Raw genomic sequence first — 27,294 nt, 5'->3', positions numbered from 1 at the left:
TGGCGATGGAGCCCCAGGTGGCCATGGAGCCCGGGGGGTGGAGATGGAGATGGAGCCCGGGCCGGGGGGTGGCGATGGAGCCCGGGGCCGGGGGGCGGCGATGGAGCCCGGGGCCGGGGGGCGGCGATGGAGCCCGGCAGCACGGACAGACGGACGGACGGACGGACGGACGGACGGACGTGCCGCCCCCGCCCAGCGCGGCTGGGCCCGGCAGACAGGCACGGCCTGCGGGCGCTCCCCGCCCAGTCACGGCCCCTGGTCGGGCCGGCCCACGCGTGGCTTCCGGGGCGGCCGGGTCGGGTCAGCCCAGCCCGTTCCGTTCCCCCGGCGGCGCAGGGAAGGTAAGCCGGCTGTGGGCCGTGGGTGTCAGACGCCTCCCCGCCAAGGGCCCCGCGGGGCCGGGTCTCCCCGGTGTGACGGCGGGGAAGGCGGGGCCGGGCCGGCACGGGCAGGAGGCCGGGGGGTGTGTGCGCCACAGCCACAGCCCGGCCGGCCCTCACTGCGGGGAGCGCGGGAGGGGCCGCAGCCTGCCCGGAGCAGGGCCAGGAGCCGCTGGAGGGTCTGGCGTACAGGTTCTGTTAAGAGTGGCAGAGGGAGCTGGGGGTGTTTAGCCTGGAGAAAAGGATGCTCGGGGAGACTTTATTGCTCTCTGCAGCCGCCTGGAAGGAAGTCGGGGTGGGGATTGGTCTCCCAGACGATGATGTCAGGACAGGAGGACATCAGCTCAAGCTGTGCCCGGGGAGGTTCAGGCTCAACATCAGGAAGAATCTCTTCACCAAAGGCTGATTGGACATTGGAGTGCACTGCCCGGAGGGAGGCGGTGGAGCGGACTGACACTCGTGTCATGGTTCGGGTGACGAGGTTCTGTACGGCCACGGGTCGGACTCGGTGATCTTAGAGCCTTTTCCAGCCTCATTGGTGCTGTCATTCCGTGCAGGAAATACCCTGTGCTGGCCGGGCGTGCCCTGCCCTGGGTGGGGGCACCGAGCAGCTGCTGCAGGTCTGAGCAGGTTGTTGGTAGGGACCTTTGCATTGACTGCCTGGTGCAGCTACTCTGTACACTCACCTTTGAAACAGGAGCCTGAGCTTAAAACAGAGAGCAGGTTCAGATAGATGTGAAGCATCGTGTTGAGTCTTGTCGTCTTCCACCTTCCTCACAATGGTCCTTGAAGTGCCTCTCTGAAATCTTTGATGAGTGGTGCCTGCCCTGGGCATGGCAGCCCACCCTGTGCACCAGTTAATACATGAAATTTTGGCTCGCCCTTTCTTCCCTAGTAATCCTAGAGATTATGGAGTCACCGTTCCTATTCAGAAGGAGGCTGTTTTATTGAAAACACAGTGTATGAAGTTGACAACTGTCATATTTGAAAAACTTACCTATCTTCTTGCATACTACTTCTTCATCATTGCATTAGAGGTATTCAAACCATGAGATTTTTTCAGGAGCCTAGTATTAGTGTTTTCTTCTGTAAATGAATAAATTATCCAAAACATTTCTTGTAGAAGATCAATGAGTTTTTAAAATAATTTTAATAATTTTAATAATTTAATAATTTAATAATTTTAATAATTTTAAATATTTGATCCTTGCAAACCACATTGATTAAACCTTGTATTATATAGGTATTTCATTTAAACAGAATAATATAATGGGGGAATTCTTCCTGAAATTTACACTTAATTGTTACACTAAGAATGACATGTAAGGCTGAGAAAACAGCTATGGGTATTACAGAAAATTACAAAAAAGCTAATTCCAGTAAGCTAATGGAAATAAAGTTATTTTTGGGGTGACAGTTATCTTTACAAGACACAGGGCCTTAAAATATTGGAACACTTTTACATTCCTCAGATAGGAGATAGCATGTCTGCTAGGTATGAATATTAATAATTAAGTTACATAATATTTTGATGATGTCAGCCCTGTCTCTTTGTTTCATTTTTGCCAGTGTAGCTTTCAGCTTTCATCCCATGTGGGAGATGTACCATGAGGCTGCTTAAAGTGCTTAATATTTTGGGTTTCTTCATTATGTTGAAGCAGTAGCATAGCTGAATAACTTATAATTCAGGAGAAACATGTACTTAGGACAATATAGGAGGCCAATGGCAAACGACAAATCTTTATAACCTTAATTTGTACCCATTCTTTTCCCTTCATTTTATTTTTTTATTTTCCTCCTATGACTCAGCTGTTTTATCATCATGAACAAGACAAGCACTTTAAATCTGTTGCAGCAGTTAGAAACTGTTTCCAGTGATTATTTTTATGGAGCTGTCTGCACAAGTAGGCTTTATGAGTAGATAAGAATAAGAAAGCAGATAAAAATAAGAAAATTTGTTTCATTTTTGATTGACACAAACCTCTTTAAAGTTTTATGCATCTTTCTCATATTCTATGTCCTTTTTTTGCATTAAGTGACAAGAGACTGATGAAAATTAAATTGCTGTTAGATTGAGGATGGTGGTGTAAAGCTGTGAGCTTTCTTCATATGGGAATGAAATCTTATGATTTCCATGAGGATTAATTTGGCAAGCTTTGGTCCATTTCCCTGCACTTCTTGTCATCCCATTCACTTTTACTGTTTTCACTTGGTTTCAGAATTTTTCCTGGTTTTTTTAACATTTAATTTCTTTAGTTTCTTCTCCTCTCTCTTTGGTTATCTTCTTCCCTGATTTCAGGGTTTTAATTGGAATAACTTTGGCAAATTTTGGTCCTTTTTACTGCCCCTCATTTCATCTCAGTCCATTTGGTTGTACTTGCTCCATTTCCAGTTTGGTTTTTTTTTAACTGCATTTTATTTGATCATATCTTCTTTCCATCCAGAGGGTTTGTTAGACTTTGTTCTCTGGTTTCAAGATTTTATTCCCTTTCCCGAAGGGTTTTCAAACTTACATTTTTTCAGAGACAGCATGATCATTGCCTTTTTTTGCGGGTGTCTGAGAATACAGAGCAGATTGGTGTGAGTGCAGTGCTTTATTTAATTTTTTTTACTAAAGGGAGAAGAGGTTGTGTTGCTTCTATTACTTAGAATATATGCTGTCTGAATATCTACTGTATGTGAAGCAGACGTTGCTTGAACTTCATAGCTATGTAACTGACCCCAAAATAAGTGCAGGAAGTGGTTTATACAGTAATATTATGAAATGCCAAAAAAAGTTTAGATCAATAAATTGTTGGATATATTTTCTATTTAACTCTGCCCTTCACAGTCACTTCAGCCTTGCTCAGTGCCACCATTCTCAGATGGTACTTTTGGAAAAGCAGAAGTGCCCTCTATGTTAATAAAGTGCCAGACCATGCAGCGAAGTGCTAGGTAAAAATAGCAATTTAGATGTTTGAATTACTCTAGAAATAAATGAGTTTCCTTCTTGCTTTTCCCTAGCAGTGGAGCTCTCAAGCATGGAAGACTGCAACTCTAAAACTCTTTGGAATCTGTTTGTCCTTTTGTGTTATTTTTTAGAAGATGTTTGTAACTGAATTGGGTTTTTGGAGATACAGATGTGGTTTGTGATGATTGGTGGGTCCCATGGAATCCAGGCTTCAGATGGTGGCAGTGAGGGTAGAAGTAGTGCAATAGTTCTGGACAGCACACTAAAGAGGCAGTTTCTTGGACCTGCAATACATTAAAAAATTAGAAAGGTTTTCAATTACTTGCTCATATCTATTTTCCTTTCTTTATGACTGAGCATACTGTACTAGGTTGTGATTCAGCATTTAATTGTAGTTAGTGACTTACCTGTTTAAGGAACACACAACTCTGTTGCTGATAAGTGATAAACTGTGCTGTAAACTGTGTATCAGTTGGGCTGGACACTACTTTCAACCTGGTCATATTCCTTTCTAGGTGAACATTGGGCTTAGGAGTATGAATAAGATACCTTGACTTTTTACCTTTGTACCCAGCAGAAAGATACATAGCCAAGCACAAAGCGCACAGCTTCTGCTGAGCAAGAGCAGGAGGAGACTACAAGGAAAGAGACAATGTCTTCTGAAACAGCCCAAGAGGAAAATCAGACACCTCCAATTAAGCAACCTGGATGGGTAAGCTGGGTTTCCTCTTTATATTTGCTGTTGCTAATGAATAACTGGGATTTTGTCTCAGTTGTTCTTACTGAAGAGAGAAATAGGTGTCTGTAATTGAAGAGAGAAATAGGTGTCTGTTAGCTTAAGTATATAGATGAAGAGAGGAAAGGACGGTGTGTTATTTTTCCTGGTTCACTGTGCTCAGAGGGCTAGGAGTTGTGAATCTTAAGGCTCTGATTTATGTCCTGAGTTACAAGCTGGCATAGCCGTGGTGTCTGAGTACAAGTCCAGTACAACCTGTCCCCATCAAGTCCTGCACATGTTCAGAAGGGGAGAAGGGAACAGTACGGCACAAGAATCTGGTCTGCAGCTCTACAGAAGATGAACATTCTCCTCTGATAGAGAAGTTTAGGAATTTATGTGGTATGACTTTTTGCTAACCAGTCACTACCAGAGGGCAGCAGTATTGGGCTGATCTGAAAAAAAGGGGCACAAGTGACAGGCAGGGTGGCAGAGGCTGGGGCCTCATGTACAGGGAGCACAGTACCACAAAAAGAGGAGAGCACATCCAGTGATGTTAACCAGGGCTAGCCTACAGTCAGTTCAGTGATTCCCAGGCAAGTCTGATGCTAAGCCAGGCAATCAGCTTAGCAAGGCAAGGTAAGGATCTCCATGGTATATCTGCAACAGTTAAGGCAAGGGCCTAAGCTTATATACAGCTCCTGAGCTGAAGGGCAGGAGCTTTTGCCCTGGGCAAAGCTTCTTGCTGCTTTCTCCGAGCTTTTCTGTTTTTACAGCAGCCTAACTGGGTGTTACACAACTGTGCCATGATAGAGCTGGCTCTGAGCCCAAGCAACTAAAGACATGGCAGGGTGTGTATGGAGGCAGAAAGGTTGCAAAGCCTGTTGGTGCACTTGGGGCTCTGACATGCATTTCCTTATCTTTCAGTCAGCCTGTTTGTGTTTTACTGTATTTGCTGTAACCTTGCCCAGAAACCAGTTTGATGTGGTTCTCTATGGTCTGGAGTGGAGCCAATTCTGTATTGTTCACCCAAGCAGCACCACCATTAACTTCTGTGGGAGCAGTGCTTGAAGAAGGGTTGAGATAATTACCTATAATGTGAAATGTGATTAATTACCTATAATGTGAAATATGGGGCTATGGGCAATAAATGCATTTCCTTCTTATGGCTATAAAATCATGGATCAGTCAGGCATAAAAGGAGATAGAATCCTGTAATAGATGAATGTACTATTTTTTCCAAGGCATTGCTTGTTCTATGATACCTGTTTTTTCTTTCAAGAATACGTATGTTTGGATGTTGTGTTTTTACAGAAAAATGTTAAAAATTCAATTAATTTTAAATTAATGACAACTCCTTTCCCTTGGCTTTTCTTGCTGAGCACAATGTCATGGTATGGAATTGGAATATCCCTTGGATCAGTTGGGATCAGCTGTCTCAGCTGTGTTCCCTACCAAATTCTTCTACACCCTTAGCTGATTTGCTGGTGGGGCAGCCTGAGAAACAGTAAAGGCCTTGACTCTGTGTAAGATCTACTCAGCAGTAATTAAATATCCCCCTATTGTGAAGACTGGTTTGGTCATAAATCCCATACCAGCACCATATCAGTTACTGTGGAGAAAATAAACTCGTGTCCAGTCGAAACCAGTACACCCATTTATCTCAGATGTCTGATAACAACACTTCAAATGCTAACACTGAGTCTTTTCTTAAAGAAAGAAAAAGAATCTTATGATTACATGTCAATACCCTGGGTAGTGGAATGCAAGGGAGAATGCTGTCACTTTCTCCTCACAATTGCAATGGGTGAAAAAAGAGCTGCCTTAAAGACGTGTGTTGGAGGCCTGATTTGTATCAGGGTGAAGCCAGTATGGTTGAGTTCAGTTAATGCCACGGATATATTTAAATTGCTCAGAGAGAAAGTTCTACTAGTGGGGAGTTTGGCAGAGTTTATGTTGACCCTCTATCTAAATACTTGCAAAATCTGCTCTTATTGAACTTCAATTGACTTCTTGATTTTGGAAAACTGCCACTCTGCCTTTATTTCCTGTCATTTCTTTCTGGGAGACATAATGTAGCTCATGAGAATGAGATGACTTACAGACATAAAGCAGTATGTTTCTGGGGTAAGCAGCAGCTGAGCAATTTTAGGAAAGTAAAAACCAACAAGATGGGTGGTTTAAACTTAAAATCTATGTAGTTCTTTCCATTTCTGTATTGGGGTATCAAGATTTCATCACACTGCTAACAAAAGAATTAGGAGTTTTGCTTGGAAGTTTTTTGTATTTTATTTGGGGTTTTTAAAATAATTTTTCTTCTTTAATTGTTTTCTTTTTTTTTTTTTTCTTCCTGTGGGATTAAATTCAGTAAACTAATCCAGGTTTCTGCTTTCAGCCAATGTTATTTTGTCCCATCTCCCAAATTCAAGACAGAGAGATTGCAAGGATCCGTAGAGAATGCAAACAGGAAAGTTTCTGGTACAGAGGTGAGTGATCCAAAGTCATTATTACCAGACTTACCACACTGAATAACTTCTTGATGTATGTATGCAAAACTGTCTGCAAAATGCTTCTTTGTTGGAGCACTGTTGTGGCTTAATCCACTGTTGTGGGCCACGTTAAGTTAAGCTTTGTGTTCTTAAAGGTTTAATTGAATTATTTGCATAATTGTTGTAGGTGAAGGTGGTTGAATTGAGGTCTTGTTTAATATGAACTTTAGCAGCTGTAGAATTGGTTCTGTTCTTGAAGTCCATTATTACAACCACCTTAGGAATGTTTTACTGTTAGGTACTCATCCTTGTGTTTGAATGGAAGGCAGGCATGGCTGTGCGTCTTTGATTTGTGAAATTCTTCATCTAAAACACCAAGCACATCTGAAAGATCAGTGCTTGGTGTTTTAGTGCTTTTACGTAGTACCTCTCAGTTTGTATCTAAATTACATGTTTCCTTAATGGAGAAGATTGAAAAAGGTTTCAGCATTTTGTTGGAGCTGCTGTCATTACAAGTGTTGCAGTAGTTTGAGGAGATATTCAGATTGTGAAAACTGTTATTTTATATATATATATATATATATAGCACTAGCTCCAGATGTTATAGTATGGCTGGTGTCTGGCACTGTGTGAGAACGTCTTTGCTTTGAAGAGAACATAATCTGAATGAGCAGATGTAATAGGTGATTAAGACAGTAGACAAAGTTAATGCCTAGAAATAATGTGTTTAACATGAGAAACAGAAAACATTTAACATATAAGAGAGTATTTACCAAATACATAACAAATTTTGGCTGATACCAGCTATTCTCCTTTTCGTTTTCACAGCTCTTCCTTTATCTCTTGGGAGCATGCTTGTCACCCAGGGGCTAATCTCAAAAGGTAAAGATAAAAAAATACATCAATGAAGTGCTGTTTTACAAGATCAGTATTCTTCTCGCTCACTGCCATCATTGCCATGGTGATTTGATTATTATGTGTGCATTGCCACAGTCAACCTTTTGCAAGAACATGAACTGAAAAGAGAATTCTCAAATCTAAAGACTGGATTGAGTGGCTGGATTTTGTCACCACAATCACATGTATTTGAGCAGAGTCTTCACTTGGGGCACTTGTACAACCTGAGCAGGGGCATTAGAATTGGGTACTGAAGCTCTAACTGTTGATTTATTTGAAAATGCTGGCAATGTTTTTACAGTGACCATGTATCAATATGACTACAGCTTTGGTGCAAAGGGACAAGGAGTACTGCCAAAGTGAGGAGACAGACAGCTTTCTGTAGAGATAGCTCACAATCTGCAGGCTAACACAAAAGAAAATTGTATTCTGTTTATGTGGTGGATGAGCCTGGTTCTACACATGGCACCTTCAGTTTCCCTGCTGGGGGTTTTGATTATGTATAAGGTTGAGTTTGGTGTTTTGGGGAAAGAGTGAGAGGCATCTACCCTGAAGTCTGCTAAGCTGTATCACAAGAGGCTGATGTGGGTTCTCTATTCCATCCTTGACTTATGAGCTTGTAGGGAGACAGGAAGGGAAGGAGTAAGAGTGTGTCAGAGAAGGATTACACATTCAAAAAAGGGTGAGCAGTGATAGGAAGGGCACAGGGGCTGTCTCTGTAGGTAACATGGTACCAGGTGGCATTTCTCAGTTTCTGTTCATTGTACTTGGATGTTTCTGATCAGCTGGGAAATAACAAATGCCCTTAATAAATAATCATTACTGTGTGTCAGCAGTTGGAAGGGGGTGATTAGAAACAAACAACATTTTGTTCCTCCCTTCCCTCAAGACACCCAGTATAAAATTGCATAGATCACAGTGGGCAAAGGCCCTTGTGCTTAGCATAGGCTGAATACTTCTCTGTCTAAATACTTTCTTCTGATGGCTGCACACAGTACCCTGTCTCTAGAAGATGCTGGAGCTTCTAAGCCTCATTATTACTGTCTGAATGCATGTAACAGTGCAACCAGTGTTCACTTTCCTTTGCCACGGTAATCTTGCTGTGTGGAGCCCTCCTCCACAGCATGGCATTCCTCTGCCAGACACATAGTTCTCAGAGGAATACTGGTTTCATCTCCTGAGATTCACTGGGGGAATGTGGTGGAAAAGCTAAAGATAATATTTTGCTTTTCTTGTTTAGCACACTGTGTTCTCCTCTTAAAGGCCAAAATGTGTGATTTTTCCTCTCCAGAGGAGAAGGCTAGATACCAGTGATACAGTTTTAATCAATAGCCACAGAAAGCTACCAAAGAGCAGTTTCATCCTACTTACCACACCACAAGGAGCTGGATCCTGTGGAAGAGATTTAATTTTGCTATTTTATATGTAGGGTTGGTTTGTGCTGAAACATAAGCCACCCTCACTTCCTCTGCAGTGCTGTAGGTGTCACCACTGGCAGACATGCTGCTTTCATGTTGGTTTACACTCTGAACTCCTGCCTGAACTGCATTCTGCAAAGTCCAGATTCTTTTCTTCCTATAATTCTAGGACTGTCCCAAAACACATGCACTAAGAACTAGTGGAATAGAAAGTGCCCTGATGTACTGAAATCTGAGTTAGTGGACTTCATACCATCCTCATCTTAAGAAATGCAAAAGCTGTAGGAAAATTAGTGCCCTGGTTTTGAGTGCTGGTGAGTTCCTCAAGTGAATAAGCTTTCTGACTATTTCCTTTTATTGTAGGCATTTTCTCAGCAAGCCCAAGATTTGGTCCATACCCCAAGATGGCAAGTAAGTTGTACCCAATTCTAAAAGGAAAGAAAAGGTTCTTTACAGGCAATATGCAGACCTTAGATGCATCTCTCTGAATTTCTTTCCAAAATCTTCTTTTTTTGGAATTTATATGTTAACCCAGCAGATTAGAAAATCAGATTTCTGATGTGTTTAAAACAACTGTATGAAACAAGATTCTTCTAATATAAATATTTTCAGTAGCAACTTATATTCTGACCCTAGTGGGTGAAAGCCACAGTGCAACAGTATTGCAAGCTGATGTTCTAGCTTCTTAGAAGGCCAGAGAAGTTTGTGTAAAAAGTGTGATCATTAGAAGTAAACCATGGTATGCAATCAAAGGCAAGAACAATTAGTGCTGACATTGTGAATTAATTTTATTGTCTATAAGTTGTTCCTCTAAATATTATATTCTTTTCCTGTACACAGGAATATTATATCCTTTTTCTGTATCAATTATTTTGGACCAGTTACTCTCTCTCATGATAGTTAACTAGTTTTCAGTAGTTACTGAATTCACCCCTATAAACCCTGCATAACTTCACACGTGTTTGTGACGTTTTCTGAGAAGATGTGGTACACAATTTGTTATAAGATTAAAATGGAGCCAATAGCACACTCCTGATTTAAGCTGTTGTATTAACCATCTTTTGTTATCTGTCTCTGTAGTTGCTGGTATCTTGGGTTTCGCCATTGGAAAGATGTCATACATGGGAGAATGCCAAAAGAAGTTTGAGAAAAGTGGCATTACACCGTTTGGCCCAAAACGAAAAAGGTCTGTGCTTATTTAAATTGTTAAGCCTTGGTGAAAATAGTCAAAAAACATTAAAAATTATATGCAGCAAAACTGTGAATTTATATTCTTTGACTAGATCCTGAGGTACTAATCACAGTCTTGGGCTATATATTGCAGTATTAGAAACTACTACACATTCTTCAGAAAATACACATTAAAGTCATTGTAATACCTGTTACTAGGATATCCATGATTTAAATGAAATCATTCTACTCCTAGGTGTGATGTGACAACAGTTACTCATTTTCTTTTCATCTAGTATCATACTGCTAAGATTGTCCACGCTATCACTTTGATCCTTTGAGTCTTCCTTTGGAACATACCTCAGGCCAAATATGCCACAGATTTTTTTATAATGCTCTCATATTTTAACAACAATGTCAATCTCAACCCATATTCCAGCCTCCCTCTCCTCTATGGCTTTGCCCAACCTCATGCTGTCATACCAAACCATGAAGATCATGAACTGAGAGGGTGCTTTTCTACCTTGCACCTCTAACCATAAGATCTCAATGGTTGATTTCTGTCACCTGGTACCTCCATGTTTTAGTAATTCTTTTCTCAATATCACATAAAGTACTCCTTCACATCAATCAGACTGTGACTTCCTTCCCAGCTCCTCCTTCAGCTGCCTGTTATACTCTCCATTTTCAATACGGCTTTATACTCAATAAAGTATAAACCTTTCACTCACAAAACACATTTTCAAAAATCTTATCCAAAAAATCATTAACCTTTGTCTTGCTACATCATTCCCCCAGACCAGCATGAGCTTTTATGCCTATAAAAACACCTGACTGATAACGGGAAGCTTCTTTGTTGTCCATCTATTTCTCTACTTGTATTCTTCCCCCAAATAACAAAGTATATACTTGGTATTATGCAAATGTTATACACCTTACTCCTAGCTCCGTTTGCTTATAGGTACAATGGCAAGCACTGTCTTTTGCTGCTTAGAAAATCTTGTTACATTTTGACAATTGCTAGAAGGAGTACTTAATACTAATTAATGGACATTATTGGCTGAGGCATTTAGATGTCATATTTTATCATTTATATCCCATATTAAAAACATTTGGGAATATAGGCAAAAAATTACTTCTTCAAGGACTTTTGCCATCACGCTATATAGTTGTATTAGAAGAAATCCAGCTGAATTCTTCAATGTTTTATTTGCTTCCAATACTGTAGGCATTGTCATCATGTTTGCAAAGAATGTAAAGCAAAATTGGAATCGAATGAGAAAAAAGAAGGTTCAATTCCTTCAGCATCTTAGTCCCAGGTAGGCGACATTGTAATTTTTTTTTAAAATCTCGTGTTATTTTCCATGTTGAATGGTATTCTTCTTTTGAACAATATAGTTCAAAACAGATTTTCATAATGGATCAAAATTTAATCATTACTCAAGGAAATATTCTGTATCTGTAATTTCTGATTAATTTTGTTTCTTAAATTTTACATTACATACCTTTCATGCTAATTTTAAATCTTCCATCTCTGAGGATTTTTTTCTTTAGTTGTAGCTGAGTATTGCTGGTTGACCTAAGTGGAATTAAGTTGGATTGACTGCTTGTATTAAAACAAATACAACTTCTTTCAATTTCCAGCTTGTTTTACTTAAGAGTAAAATAATTATGGATTATTTTAGGTTTAGAAATGCATTGAAATATTGAGAACTAAAAGCAGACACAGCTGGGTGTGGGTTTTTTGGATTCAGTACTATAATTTGGCTAGAGCCTTAGCGGGGAAGCGTAGTGGTGGTGCAAGAGCAGTCAGCCGTGGTGGGGCAGGGGACATGGCTCATGTGGTGTTCTCACCCCAGAAAGGGGAAAGTTCCCTCTGTGAAAAAAGAGGGTTTACAGGGTAGAAGGTAGGGGAGTGTTTAAAGGGACTTGCAGTCTATAAAAAGTGGGCCAGCAGCTGGGTTTTTTAAGAATGCTTTGACACTTTCTGCTTGTGGTAAGCTGGCCTACATTTCTTACAGGCAGGAGGATGTGTGAAAGTGTTTGCAAATAGCTTGGCTGCCTGCAAGAGAGGAGAGCAGAGGGCCTGTTTGAAACCCTGCCACGACAGTATGTACAGCTAAGAACAGAAGTCTGATGCAGAAATTGTTGGATTGAGTCTAGTATATATTATATAGGAATTTAGACAAGCATATTGGTAATGGTCTCTTTCTTACTCTAAAGTGCATGCCCACAGACAGCCTATAAGGAGGAATATCCTATCAGAACCTGTTTACTTGCCCAGAAGAGAGATTTTGATGGACTTCTACCATGCAACAACACATGGTGGCAGTGAAAAGAGTTTTCAGAGTCCTTAAAGTCCTAGAATGAAGTCCTGATTTTAATCACCTTTGCCACTGGTTCAGCATTTTATATCAAGTGCTCAGCCACTAGCAGAAAATGCACTTTGGCTTAGGCTCACCTAATAGGGTTGTGCCAAAAGAAGCAGTGCTTCTCTTGTGCCAGCTATAGAGATGGTGAAGTAAGCTGGCCCTCCAGACCAGCTCTCTGCTCTAGTTTGGTATGAGGACACAGGTAAAAAATCCCCCAAAACTTTCTGAAGGGTTTCTTGCTAGTGCAGCATGAAGGAGGGAGTGAGCCAGACTTAGATAACTCTGAATAAATAACACTCTAAATCCATTAGTACCTATGAGTTTAACTAAACTCTTGCAGTACTGTGCTTATTAACTGCTTTTGAAGATTTCATCTTAAATAAATGCTTAGGTAGGTTCACTTATTTTAAATTAGGACCCCAAATCATATTTAACTGAGAATGGTCACTTACTAGCAATTACCTGTGTAGGGCAATCAAATATTTGTTGTGGAATTTACCTCTGCTGTTTGTCAGAGCTGCAGTTTGCTGAACTTTCAATCCAAACACATTTATTTTTCATCCTTCCTTTGTTAACTGACAATATTTTTTCTGGTGTGCAAGTACCAATTGGCTTTTAAATAAATTCCAGATTGTCTCAAATACAAAGGAGCCTTGCAGCTTTTTGAGGAGAAGAACACAGGATGCCACAGGCCCCTCTCCTTGTTTTTTTCCTGTAATGGGTCCCAAAAATTCTGTTGTGGAACCTGTTCCCTCCTCTAGCTCACGTGTTCATCAAAGACCTTGATTTGCTGCACATTTTACCAGCAGCTTAGGTCTTATTGTTTGGTTCCTAAAAGGGCTTGAAAGTTTAGTCAGAAACTTGGTTTGAAAACAAATGTAAGATATGTGTATTTCTTTCAAGTTTTAATTGCTGTAATGAAAAAGCCATTATATTTGGGCCAGTGTGGTATTTTGAATTTGCCAGAAATCAGTTTTGGACAGGTTTTAGAAACTTAGGAAAAGAAGTACTGTAAGCATTATGTTGTTTTCTGTATTGTTAAACATCTTCTATGTTTCAATAAAAATTCTTAATTTAGCATGCTGTGCTCTAAAAATGTGCAGGCCCCTGCTGAGCACATCTTGCTACTATCCATGTGAAGCATATGGTGCAAGTTCTGGCAGTACCTAGGAAGACCACCAAGATAAAATTGTATTCATGTTTAGGAGTCCAAAGGTAATGTCTTTTATCCTCAGGGACTCTGGAATGTTCTCAGAGAAGTCACCAAGAAGCTCCACGTTTTGCATTGAAAGCAAGGTGGCACTCACATAAATAACAGGTCCTTTTATTCTGTTTACAGATGTGGTGAACATGATGAAAACCTTATGGACCATCTTCTTTCAAGGCACTTTCCTGTAGACTAGAAATACTAGCTTTGTGGTATTATTTCTTAGATTTGGTATAAATTCACTTAATTGAAATAGTTGCATATTGTTACTTAGTTCTATTTGCACTAAATTCCAATTTTTTAAAATGCCATTTTTGAAATACACTCCTCTCTTTCCAGCATGTGTTGGTTTATTTTCTTCTCTTCAATCTAATTTAGCTCTTAGTGCTGAAAAATTACATTTGTCTAATGTATTTAGATGCTGGAAATACATTGTGTAACAGACATAAACTTTGTGTAGTTTATGTTGGAATGTTTGTCTATGTCAAATGGAAAGGGTGTGAAGTTGTTTAAATGGTTTAGTTGAGGTGTCAGGGCATGGGTTGGACTCGATGATCTTGAAGGTCTCTTCCAACCTAGTCCTTCTGTGAATGCTGAGAAATGGTTTGCACAGTGAAGCAGCTGTTCGGTCTCTGAGCTGACCCCTTGGTTATGGAGTACTTTAGGAGTGCCAAATTCAGGGTATTGTCAGACTGCAGTTACTGTGCTGAACCAACTTCCCATAAGCCAGTTTTACACAAAGGTCCGCTTTGCCAGGGATACCAAAAATGTGTGAAAAAGAACACACATCATTTTGGAACAGTTTGTAGTTGCACAAAATCTGAGGCCACCAGATGCTGAAAAAAACCCAAACCTAGATGGCATATACTCTCTACAAACAGCAGAACACACAATCTTCCATGAAACATCTCAGGAAATCAAAAGCAGGCACTTCCCCTAAGCAGTGATACCTTTCACATGGAAATAAATGCACAGCTACTGAAAAGTTTGGGCTTTGCTGTCAGTTGATGGAGACTGTCTTCAGTGGGCTTTTTCTGTTTGCCTTAATACTATGCCTATGGTTAGTGCCCCTCTTTTGAATTAGCTTCTGTAGGCATCTTTACCTGGACACAAAGAAATTCTGTAAGAAATACATATAGTGTGGAAAAGTAACTATTAATATAGTATATAGTATATAGTACAAAGAAATTCTGTTAGAAACATATATAGTGTGGAAAAGTAACTATTAATATAGTATAAGTATATAGTATAGAGTATAAGTAACTATTAATAATAGTAATGTAACTATTAATTGGTTAGTAAACACAAAAGATTCTGGATTTGACAAAGTGATTAGACGGAATATTCAATTCCCTGAAAAGCACTTGGATGGCCTTTCCTAGCCAAGCAGCCACCAGGCAGAAGGGGAAGGGTTAGACTGACTAGCCTCTATGTTCTTTTCTTTACTGTAAGATTTTATACTTTTCTACTTGGTGTTTAGCCTCTTGAATTCTTGAGCTGCTAAGAACCCCTGTCTTAACAGGGGCTTCAATTTTACACTTGTTACTTTTCTACAGTATTTTTCCACAGCGCTTTCAATTGGAGTCAGGGATACACAGCAGAGCTGTGTCACAGCTGCTGCTGTATACAGGCAGGTGAGCCTTGGAGAGCCTTCCACAGGGGCTTCAGGGAGAGGGAGTTACACAACCACAGAGAAGGTGACCTCCTTTGTGAAAATCATGTAATTGTCACGGGTGTACTGTGATAGCCACCAAAACTTGCATGGTGACATGTCTGAGCTACTTCCCCTTCATCTGTTATCTGCTGTCAAGATAACAGCCAGAAGCTGCACCAAGGTGAGTCGTGCCTGGGTTATCTGAGGGAAGCCATTGCACCCAGGTGACACCAAGGAAGGAGAGTGATGTGTGGGACAGAAGACCTTGCATTTCAGAGGACTCTCAGAGGTTGTTCTTGTGGTCAGTGTTACCGCTTGGGATTACAACTTAGCTCCTGAGCTTTGCTTTAAATGTAATTTTGGTTATTTTTTACTTTCAGTTATTCTTCTGTAATAAATATACCGAGGTATAAAATTTCTTGTCTCCTTTTTTTCTAACTTTGTTTCCATACTTTGCAAAAGGCTGTTTGGCTAATTGTGTGGATGTAAGTTTGTGAGTTACTGTGATACAGGTATGAAAAGAGGCAGTTTGTGAATCTAAGATGTATTAGCACTAAATTTATGCGTATCAAAGGAAAAATGAGCACAGCTAATGGGAAGACTGTTCTTTTGAAGGTCTTTAAAAACAGCTGTTTTGTAGTAATTATGTGCAGTTTAATGAGCTAATCTTTGCTGACCATTACTATTGTGCATTCCATACAAGCAGTTTAAAGAATTTACTTTTAATTGAAGCAGAAGTTGAATACAATGAATTTAGGGGTGACCTATCAAAAAAATAGGGCAAGATTTGAGGTAATCAGTTGCTTCTTTAATAAGAGGGGAAGAAGTCTCCAGGAGGAAAAACAGTTGACCTTACAAAGATAAAGTAAACTTTTCTTTGTGTTTTCTAACATGAATAGACTGGTATGTTCCCCTTTGGCAGAAGATGTTACAAAAAGACTAAAAAAATCCAATGAACTTACACAGCTTCCTGTGAGTCATTTGTATCTGGAAAGTTGAACTTGTTTGCTTCACTCAGAGACAAGGGAGTTGAACCATGTGCTCAGGCATATCACAGCTTAGGTAAAGTCTACATACTCGTTAAAATCAGGAAACAAATATCTCCTTCAACTGCAATACATACAGAGTGAATAGCTATATATAAGGCTCTCAGCATTTTATGAAATGGCTAGAAAAAGGGTGCAAGAGGAAAGCTGTAGTGACATTAACCTCAAACAACTGCAATAGACTGCTTATCTTTGTGGACTTTTGTATTAGCTGTTGGCATTCATTAAAAAATATCATATTCACTCCAAATTAAAAAAAAAAAGGTGTTTTAAAAGAGAAGGCAATTGGGGCTTGAAAACAGCACATTCCTATTTGAATCCTTAGTAGGTGGACTCTAGTCAAGCCAGCTGGTCTATAACTCTCTTCTAAAACTGGGAATGAAAGGGACATGAAAGCTCATTATCCTGGTTTTTATAAATCCCCATCAAAACCAAGATTTGGGGCTTATTTTATTGTATTTTTAGAGAAGAATGAGAGAAGGGGGCATGCTATGCAACAGCAGACAATAGGAGGGGAGAGCTCTGGAGTGACCTGGTAAGAAGAGAGCAGGTTCTGGAGCAGGATTTACAACAGGAGCATGCTAGACCAGGCCCCGTGGGAAATAAGTGGCAGCAACACTAACATGGGAGCAGCAGTCCCTTCCTCATGTCCATTTCTACCAGTGAAAGAGCTGCTGGTAATTTGTCCCACTTGCCCAACTTGTTTTTGGCATCACAGACAAAAAAAATCCATTTGAGAGGACAAGAAAAGGGACCCAACTTCTGACATCAGTATTGCAGTAGTTCCATATCCTTGAAATACTAAGCCACTTGTACATTGTATGGGTGTGGAGGTTTTTTTGTTTTGTTTCTTTGGATTTCTTTATTTTTCCTACTAAGTCCCTCAAAAAAATAAGGTTCTCCAGGAAATAAATGAAACTTCTCAAAGCTGTCTAAAATCCAGAATGCCTGAGAAGGCATTTGGGGACATGTTAGGAGGCATCTGTTCAACATTTTAACAGATAATCTGACAAAGGAAAACACAAGTGTTTCTTGATGACGAAATTACAGAGCTAGGAAAAAACATCTTCATATGACAGGCTGACTAATAACTTCATAGCCATGCAGAAAAATACTAACTGTATCATACAGTTGGTTTTAAATTACTCTGACTTTTTCAGTACACTACCTGGGAGTGATTTTTTGTAGTTGCAAGACATAGGATCAGTGGTCTATGACAGCCAAAAGGCAAATAGAACATTAGCAACTCCCAGGGAAAAAACAGATTAAGACTACAGACTATGTCATACCCTCGTTTTGAATATTATGATCTCAGAAATTGTACAACACAGAGACAGAAACAGGAGGAAGAAAAATTAAAGTAAAAAAGAATGATCAGAAATACAAAGTGGTTTCATCACAAGAGATTAAGTAACTTACATTCCAGGCTGAAAACATCTCAAGGTGAAGAATACTATGTCTGTAAAAGAGTGAAAAATGAATAGGGAGCAAGTAATTGCTGTTTTTGTAAAATCAAAACTCATCAGCACTCAGTAAAATCAGATTTAAACCAAACAGAAAAGAAGCTCTGCTTTACACAGCACAATTCCATCAGGGGCATTCTTGCCACAGGATACGGTAGAAGAAAACAACACAGCTTTAAGAGACATGATCTACACAGAGACTGGGCTGCAAAACATCTGCATTTGCATGATCCAAATGCAGCCTTTGTGTCAGGAAATTGATTGGTGAAGGACAGGAGTGGGCTCCAATGAAGATCTCCTTCTAGAAGAATCACTAGCCAGTGTGGGAGACAGTATGACCATCATGGTGATCCTTGATTCTTACAGCTACTGAAAAACCAAGTTAAGAGCCTCGCCAAATGAACTAAACCACAGGTAGGTCATTTCTAGAAATAGAGACTGAAACATCCTGTGCAGAAAGCACAAAATTCGCAACTCCTGAGAAAACACATGTTTAAATTATTTTTATTGCAGTATTGCGACTTCCTCTTCAGATGAAGGGTGAAAAAGAACTAAGGGTAATAACCGATGCTTTTTCCATTGTCTTTGCTATTCAGATTGTTTGAGAGCAATGGCACTTCAAATTCTTGAATAGAAACACCTATTTACCCAAACTTTGAAATGTTTCTTATCACCTGTGAGCATTTTGAGCTTTCTGCAGCCTGTGCTCAGGCACATCAGCAAGCTCAGGTATTTCAGAACAAGAGATCTTTAATACTTTCTCCCAGAGGAAGAACCTGTCCTTCACTCAGTCAGCTGGAGGCTCAGGTCTGCCAGGGCTGGGCTGGACATGTCACATCTGTAATACTTACAGGAAACCTTTCCCAGCAGCAAACGCTTGCCATTGAACTCCCATTCTCCTGCTTATCTCCACGGATCCAGCAGTGGCGTAGTGCTCTGAGCCGTGCCAGGCACGGAGCCTGCCCGTGTCTCAGGCTGCACAGCTGTGCCCGGCGGCCGCCGCAGGTCAGAGCAGCTCCAGCAGCCCGACTTCCTCCGTTCCTCCGCTCCGCAAAACTGGAGCCTCAGAGCGGGCCAACAGCTGCGCGTTTTCTGGCGTGTGGAGGAGCAGTGAGGAAAAATGCACGCGGTCTTATAGAAAATCTTCACGGGACCCTAAAAAACACACTTCACTCTTCTACGTGGACACACAGCCATATGCACTGACTGCACGGCACTGTACCAGCAGAAATGTTTTCTACCTACCATAGCTAAAAATATTTTGACACTGCTAATAACCCATCACTGATGTTTAGGCATCAGCAACTGCAACCAAATTCACCCTTACCTGTATCGGTTGCACTGTTTAAAATGCTAATTATCCTAATAAAGTTAAGATTATTAATTGTATTTAAAGTACAAAATTAAGCCAAACTTTTTTTTTTTTTTTGGCACTAGATTTATATAGAATTTAGCTTTATAATTAAAATAAAAATCTAATGCACTAGAAATGTGCTTCCTCTGTGGGTCAGTAGGAGTAGAAAAGAATGTGTATCATTCTGTAAGGAATGAATTGAAAATTTCCGGATTTAGAAGCTGTTCATGCAAGATCTCATATCCTGAAAATGGAGTCCTAAGCCATCAGTCAGCCACTGGAAAAACAGCAACATAATGGTTAAGTACCATGAATTTTAAATCCTTAATAATTTACTACAAGTTTTGGCAAAGGAAATCTAACTCTACATTTCTCTTTCACCTTAAGATTTTTTTTCTCCTTTCAAAGATAAGTGAAAATTCTATTTGATTGAATATCCATTGTATTAGATGATTGCACAATGTCTTTATCATATATCCTTTGCTTACTGCAGCATCACATTATGAAAGTAGCTCATACCAAGCTCTTGCTTTTTAGTTTTGAAAGTATAAACTCAAGGCATATGTGTGTCCAAGCCTGCACTGGCTGTGCTGAACTAGCACAAAACCAGGGCAAGGGTCTGAAACTGTAATGGCATGCAAATTGTCCCAGTTGTTGCCTTGAGATTAAAATCCAAGGATTTGTGGATTTCTACTAACAACTCAGTAAGAAACTAAATTGCAAAAAGTAAAAGGCTTTTTTAGACTCCCTGTTTCATGTAAGAGATTACAGAGAACTTATTCCAGTTGTGAGTCAGGAAGATTAGGCTGCAAGCAAAGACCTCTTATGGCAGGTTTGGTGTGTTTGTGGGAGCCAAGGAACTGAGCTGGGCAAGGTCCTCACTCAGGGCCACAAACCAGAGTCCCCCAGGAGAACAAACGGGTCTTTCAGCTTCCAGCAAACAGTGCACAAGTGAGGATTTCTTCTTGAATCTCAAGGAGGCAAGAAAGTTGTGGGTTCAATCTGGAATATTAATGATTTCCCCTGGTTTTTGCAAATCTGCTTGCTTACATTAAGCAAATCAAATCACTTTTCATTTACACTTTTCTCTTCCCTGTAGCTGTGTTCCAAACAACTTCAGTAGGGAAAAAGTGAATCAGTGTTTAGTGAATCAGTGGCTCAACATACACATTGACACAGCAAACTGAATGTGACCCAACTTTGACAAAACACCAGTTCCCAATACCCTACTGAATTAACAGCTATGATTGTGAACTCTACAGTATTTAATGTGTACTAAGGGTGTGAAATCAAAATAATTTTAAATTGATTAAAGCAAACCAAACTTGCTCAAGTACAAAAAAAAAAGTATGTCTTCTGAGAGTAACTAGATGCAACAGAATGAAAGCTTTATATTCAATTTAAAAATACTATCAACACACAGTGCTACCTCTCAGACATACCAACATTAATCGACATGCCTTTTATTTTCTCCTCTAAGAAAGGAAGAAAAATTATGATACAGTTTATATAAAACACTGTGTTTGTCCACCCAAAAATATGAATGTGAGGCAAGACATTTTAAGGAAGGCATCATCATAGGAATCTGCTCTATTATTATAATCTCAAATTTCTGCCTCTTGTTACTTGCATAACTCACAACTAAGAAACTCTGTGAATATTTTAACGATAAAGCTAAATCAGCTTTGGAATAGCACACTGCAAACCACAGCAATACAGTTCTGACAGACTGTGTTTTTAGAGTTCATTCATCACAGCCATGAGAAGCATTCTCTACAAGGTAAATTTCTGACAGAATTTCAAGATTATCCAATTAGCACATTAATTTTTTTAGAAGATCAGCTTTTCTGAAACAAACTTCCTGTTTTATTTCAAGTACTATTTGGCTCTTTAAGCATCCTCCTCTTTCCCTGCTTCTTCCTCCTCCTTTCAGCCATTTGCTCTGTACAACCCCCTCCCCCCAGCAGTTATCTTATTTATGCTGTTCTGCTGCAAGTCCACTAAATCAATAAAGTCTCTGAGAATTTTCAACCTGGTAGGGATGTTGTTTTTCAGCTCCAACAAGGATGTCAGGAATGCTTTTATGCTATCAACTTCATAATGGTTTTTGCTCCCTTATAGCCCAAACACAATGCTGGGAGATAAAATTGCAAAGGTGAGAACATGAAAAGCCCTAAGTCAAGGCAACATTTTCAGAGACAGAGCAGGTGATGCAAACATCGGGAAATACTCTTCAGTTTTGCCAATGTAGCTCTTCTCTTACAGGTAATAATAACAAAATATTCCATTGATCGGGATCTCTTCTCCATAGACATGGAAGTTTTGTCATGACTTGCAAAAATTGAGAAATGAGGTCAAATATACAGAGCCTAACATTAACAGCCAATATATCATTCAGGGTTTTACCAAAGTTTGTCAGGTTTAGCCTTTTGCACTTAAATGTAGTTATTTTAATACCTGCAGTTTCATTCAATTATTTTCTTCAAAAATAAATGACTGTAGAAACCTGCTGTGGGCAAGTCAGAGTATCTGACTACAGATAGTCAGATACTAAAATCTGACTATCTAAAAATACAGCTGGCACCATGAAACAGTTTTGAAAAAGTTATGGTTACTTCAGTGTTTGGCTCAGCTCTTCACTCCTTTTCCCCTCAACAGTTTAGTAGTATTCCTGACACTACAAACCAAGTATAAAAACAATTTCAAGTTCCCAGCATATCACTTTCAGACAAAACAAAGTGAGAGGTTGAGTTCTATAGGTAACTTTTAATGCAAATCTTGAAAATTTGAGAAGATTCTGATATTCTTCCCTTCTCAATACATGGGATTGCATTTATTTACATGTATTTTACCTTATGCTATATGTTCGTAATACCAGTTACCCTTCTCATTCTTAAACAAGAGAACAAATGGTTTGTAAGTCATGACACCTCACAGTAGCCTTGTTTTTCATTTATGCAAAATTAAAAAAAAATAAGCATAAATACATTCTTTAATCTTCTGGGAAGTCAGGATGCTCTCCTCATTTCTTAATAGTTGTGTCTGGTAGAGCACACCAAAGGTGCTGATACTCATGACTAATCTAGATGAAGTTCAAGTTAGCTGACAGGAGGTAATTTTCTTCAGTTCTTCATTTGACTCTTACTCATCCCAGGTATCTCCATATTTATTTACTTTAACTAAAAAAAAAAAAAAAAAAAGAAAAAAAGAAAAAACAAAAGTAGTCATGTGATAGATTAACTGCAGAAGTCATCATATACAGTGCCAAAAAGTATAATAAAGTGCACTGTCATCTGAAGTGATGCGTGGGGAGAGAGTCAGTCACAGCACAACAGACATGTAATTAAAGCTACTTTTGAATAAATGGGGAGAAGAGTTTGCTAATCATTTTACCTTAATGAATTAATATTCAATCAGGAGGCCTACTGTGCTAATTCCTGCTCTACAGAATTTGTAATTTGAAACAAATGTAACACGTGGATGAGACAAAAACAATTGGAGGAAACAGGCAAGGAATGTTACAATAAATAATGAGGCTACATAATCTGGTTACATGCACAGTTGGATGGATTTGGCATAGTTAAAAACACATTCAAAGACAAACAAACAGAAATCAGTAATCCCTACTAGGAAACTTCTCATCCATTATTATTTGGCAGTTTCCTTTAGCATAGGATTGAGTCAGAGAGGAAAAGAACCAGGGTAGTGGTCTAACAGCTTTGTTCAGAAGTGTGCCGCTGTGACCGAACAAGAACCAGAAAGTGAAAACAGGCTCACTTGAAAGTGAGCTGCAAAGTCCTCTGTAACTGACTGCCATCACTGAAAAGATTAAGGATGGATCCATTTGAGCCAGTAGGAATGCTGACACTAGACAGGCACCCCTTTAGAAAACCACTTGCAAGTTAATTATTAAGCTCACTGTTTATTACTAATTGTGCAGCAGAATAAGTGGAATAGAGCTAAATGCCTGGTCCTTGTCTCTGTGAACTACAGCAAACCGAGCATAATGCCCTGACAAATGTTTTTGGGGTGACTGATATTGCAGAGAGACACAATGAAAAGCTCTCTCAAAGTACAATTTGATTTCCATTTCTATTAACCATGGCAGCTGAAGAGGCTGCACTCATTTCCTGGAAAATGGGCCAGTCTAGATCACTATGCAGATGCATGTATTTGTGCTGCTGCAGGGAAGGGAAAAGGCACCAGCAGATGGAAGTTAGGGATTGCTTAAAGCTGGTTCAGACATGGTTTTGTTCCCCTTCTGTCCCTGCAAGGGAGGGCAGAAATCACTGTCTCCTATTTGCTAGGGACCCAGAGATAAGAGGATGAACCAAGGGGTAGTGACTCAAAGTATGAACAAGCACACAGCAAGTAACATGTCCAGTTTGACACAAGAAGCTAAATCGGATCTTAGCTCACAACATCAGTGTAATCCCTGATCTGCAGATTTAAATGCACTTGCATGTGTAAAACCATTCCTGAATTTTTGTATGCCCTCCTTACTCTTTTTCCTTAAAAATGCAGAGATACTTTAAAAGGTCTATTTACAAATCTCACACACTGCTCGGTTTTATTCTCAAAGTCCAAGTACAGCCTTCAAAATGAACACAGAAATATAGAAATAATGCAATATTTGATCAACATTTTATAGAGGTCTTTTATATACCTCAAGTAACTAAAAATAAAGTAACAAATGCACATTCTCATTTCACAGCCACATTTGCCATGGAATATGGCAAGGTTTTCAGAAGGCTGCTAAACACTTCTGTGTATGGTTCACAAGTGACATTTCTAGGCTTTCTATTTGTGGAGAAGTATCTTTAAAAAGAAGCATTGTGTAAATCCATAAAGTGTTAGCCGATGGAATTTCAAAGCAATCTGAAACCACAGCTTCAATAATTTTTTCATGTCTCATTTGGCACAGTCACATGATAAGAGAAAGCCTTTTATCCTTGAAATAACAGATAAAAATCATTACACAAAAATTGTTGATAATTTTTCTTTCAATACTGCAGATCTGTCCAAAGATAGATGATCTGCAGAAAGTAATTCACAAGCATCAAAGAGACTGACACTCTTAAACAAACTGTTCCAAAGCTTAGTGTTACTGCTTCAGAAATTTTTGCTTTAACACAGTCTTCTATACTTCCTACCACCCAGTATGCCTAATAGGAGACAACAGCTATTCCTAAAAGTCTTGTTGCAACACGTCCGACAAGACTGGGCAGTGCACAAAACCCCGAACGATTCAAGGTGACTAGTCCATCAGTGTGCTAAGTGGTAAAACATTCCTCTTGCTACAATTGTTTTCACAGATGCCACATTAAATTAAAAAAATCCTAGGGCAAGCAATTATGAATTGCTTCTGTGTCTCCTTTTCAAAAAACTGATTGAGTCAAAAAGTTGTCTGAATGGCGTCTTACTCTTCAGGACATTGCATTCTTATTTTGCTCGGTAAAGTTTTCTTTTTCACTGTGAAAACAAATCTCAATTTTGCTGCCAAATACCATTTCCTTCCTCTGGGTTTTAATGTAGAAAATGAACCTCTACAAACAATGCCTCTATAGAAATCCACTAATTCCACATGAAACTATTCATAAAAATAAATACCCTCCCCTTCAAACCATCAACCATGTGCTCTATTTTGAGAGAACAATGCTATCTAAAACACACACCCCTCTCCCACAGCTCTTTGGTATAGCTCTGAGCTCAGAGAATTCTTTGGTAAAAGAGGCTGCTCAATATACTCAATGAAGCCAAACTTACGAGCTTTTCAGTCTGGCACCAAGCAATATGGCTAGAGAAAAGGAATTACAAAATTTTCTACTGGAAGATCAAAATTTTTGAAAAAATAATTAATGTGAAAGAGGAAACTACAGGCCATATGTATCTCATATGAGATACCTGCAGATACTCTAAATTGCTTAAAGGGCATGCAGGATTAAGCTTTGTGTTTGCAACCATTTTTAACATTATGACAAATATCTGAATTTCGTTAAGTATTGCTGTAAATCAGCATATTACCTTCCTTAGCTGGTTTTTCCTGTGAAAACTTGCTTGGAGTTTCTGCCTTTGGTGGTTGCATTACATCATATGCCTGTCTGTGTTTATTCCTTAATTCCTCGTATGTGATGCCTTTTTTTTTCCGACTTTCTTCTGGAATTGGAGCAGGTTCTGAAAACAAACAGAAAAATACAGAATATGGCATAACAGCAAAACTTGGCTTCAACATGTTCTAGAATACCAGTTAATTACTGCTCAATCCCAAATTAAAAGGAGCATGACAGCTGCAATTCTAAATACAAGAGTTAATGTATATGGTCTTCAAGTAATTCCTTTTATCCTTTTAATTTTGTCAAACTGCTTTGAAACACTGGCTGTTAAATAATTTTCTTCATTTTACCATACGAAATTCTAACAACCAAGTGGTAGTTCATGGATGAAATACCTCTGGTCACTTTATCTAAAATTTATGCTAATTATACATTTAAGATACATATGATTTCTGAAGAGAAATCCAAGTGAAGCTCAAGGGTTTGCATTAAGGCTTTAATTTTTGCTTTCAAAGAATTAGGACAATATCTATCATATGATGCCTGATAAACATTTGATCCTTTTATCTATATTTATAATGCAGAATCTTGGTTATATAATAAAGGTTTTACCAACTATTGATATTTGTGATGAAATGCAATAACAATTTTCTTGACACATTTATATCTGATAATTTCATATAACTGTAACCAAGTTGCGTTGAGAGGGCTTTTTTAGTTAAATAAAACATTTTTCATAAGTAAGTTGAAAAAATCTAAACTAATTCAAAGTACAAAACCTTGCATTTGATAGTAACTTTCTCCTTTGTGTACCAGAGACATCTGAATTCAGAATCCTATGTTTCCCCTGCAATAGCTGGAGACAGTTCATACTGGAAGGAGGGGAACAGCTGCATGGTACTTGAAAACCATTTTAGTTCTCTGTGAGCAAATCAGACTGTTGGTGCATAGAACATATCTATTCAGTTCCCAGGAGACATAAATGTTTGTCACATTGTGAAAAAAAAAGTAAAAAGTTTAAGGTCATGGAGCTACAGCAGTATCCAGTTACAGCCCCACAGACAGTGGAACTGCAATCACCTTGGAAGGGCAGCAGGCAATTGGAAGGCTGGGGTTTATTCAGTACAGGGAAGGGATGGCATATTCCCCTCTCTGTCAGTCAAAGAGAACTTTCAGTCACACTGAGTTTTTTTCAGGTTTAGTTCCACAACACATTGCACCTTGTAAGTTAATTCAGGGTTTTTACTTGCAATTAAAGCAATTTTCAGCTAGAAAACCCTAAATCTAGTTTAGAGTTAGAACACAAAATAAAATTTATCTTCATCTTCTGTGTAAAAACAATTCTTGTAATTCTTTCAGCTCTTTCATTCAAAACCACTGCATTGTGCCATGTGTGTTTGCATAGGGTGAGGAATACATAGTTTAGTAAGAGCAGTATCTAAAAGAAAGGCAAGAGTCTCTGTAGTACAAACTGTTAAATACTAAGACTCACCTTGAACAGTGTAATCAGTAATTCCTGTAGGTGAAGATTCATTCAGAGAAGCACTGAATGGAACGGGTTCATAACTTGAGAGGGCTCTATCTGTTGAGCTGTAATCATCTGAATAGCTGGAAGAAGGTGGGAATCCAGCTCTTGGAGAAGATGACTCAGTAAATGACTGAGAAGGTGTGTCTGAAAATTCGGATTTACGACTGGAACGGCTGGAAAAGAATAGAACTAAACATTAAATACGAAAATACTGAAGTTAAAAATGGAACAATAAGAGTAACAATACTTTCAATTCAAGAAAATGTTCTTTCATTTTAAATAGTTTCATTTCAAAATGAATCATCATCTTAAAAAAAATTTGGGATGTTTTGGATGTTTTCTTTAAGCTACAAAAATTTCTTTAGTCCCTTCCCCAAAATTCTTCCCTTTCTCAGAGGATCTTAGCTCATACCTCCAGAACAGGAGAGAAAAGAAACAAAACATATTGCATTTTACAATAACTGAAGTTATAATCCTTCTTCCCAAGGAATCTTCAGACAAAAACACCCCACATCAGACACAAATAGTACATTGTGTGCCCACATAACCAGTGGTAGTATAAACTATAGTTAATTTTAAAAGCCTTTTAATAAGAATT

At 39.1% G+C, this 27,294-nt stretch overlaps 2 protein-coding genes across 8 annotated transcripts in view; one reads left to right on the top strand and one right to left on the bottom strand.

The window, feature by feature from the left end:
* The first annotated feature begins 247 nt into the window (after positions 1-247).
* Positions 248-14,048, top strand: OCIAD2 (OCIA domain containing 2). 2 transcript variants are annotated; one of them, XM_083861330.1, is made up of 8 exons: positions 248-341; positions 3,905-4,042; positions 6,441-6,531; positions 7,363-7,416; positions 9,213-9,260; positions 9,930-10,035; positions 11,248-11,338; positions 13,731-14,048. In XM_083861330.1, exons 2-7 carry the CDS (start codon positions 3,983-3,985, stop codon positions 11,330-11,332), a joined length of 444 nt encoding a protein of 147 aa, XP_083717456.1. In that variant the 5' UTR covers positions 248-341; positions 3,905-3,982; the 3' UTR covers positions 11,333-11,338; positions 13,731-14,048. The 2 variants fall into 2 exon arrangements, with proteins under 2 accessions (XP_083717456.1, XP_083717457.1); XM_083861331.1 differs by having other exon boundaries at positions 254-341; positions 3,908-4,042.
* OCIAD1 (OCIA domain containing 1) overlaps positions 2,692-27,294 on the bottom strand; it is a 34,650-nt gene continuing 10,047 nt past the window's right edge. For 2 of the 6 annotated variants that reach the window (XM_083861325.1, XM_083861324.1), the window contains 5 exons: positions 26,661-26,869; positions 25,140-25,289; positions 17,718-17,757; positions 11,525-11,598; positions 2,692-3,614 (listed from right to left, as the gene is read on the bottom strand). In XM_083861325.1, coding sequence (XP_083717451.1) covers positions 3,451-3,614; positions 11,525-11,598; positions 17,718-17,757; positions 25,140-25,289; positions 26,661-26,869 — 637 coding nt within the window. In that variant the 3' untranslated portion in view covers positions 2,692-3,450. Of the gene's footprint in view, positions 3,615-11,524; positions 11,599-17,717; positions 17,758-20,561; positions 22,295-25,139; positions 25,290-26,660; positions 26,870-27,294 lie in introns of those variants that run through there. The other 4 variants (XM_083861329.1, XM_083861328.1, XM_083861327.1 and 1 more) reach the window with 3 other exon arrangements.

This window comes from Zosterops lateralis, assembly GCF_965231275.1.
Source record: "Zosterops lateralis genome assembly, chromosome: 5".
Lineage (NCBI taxonomy): Eukaryota > Metazoa > Chordata > Aves > Passeriformes > Zosteropidae > Zosterops > Zosterops lateralis.
Note: the sequence above shows the minus strand (reverse complement) of the source record. Positions and strands in the feature narration are given on the sequence as shown.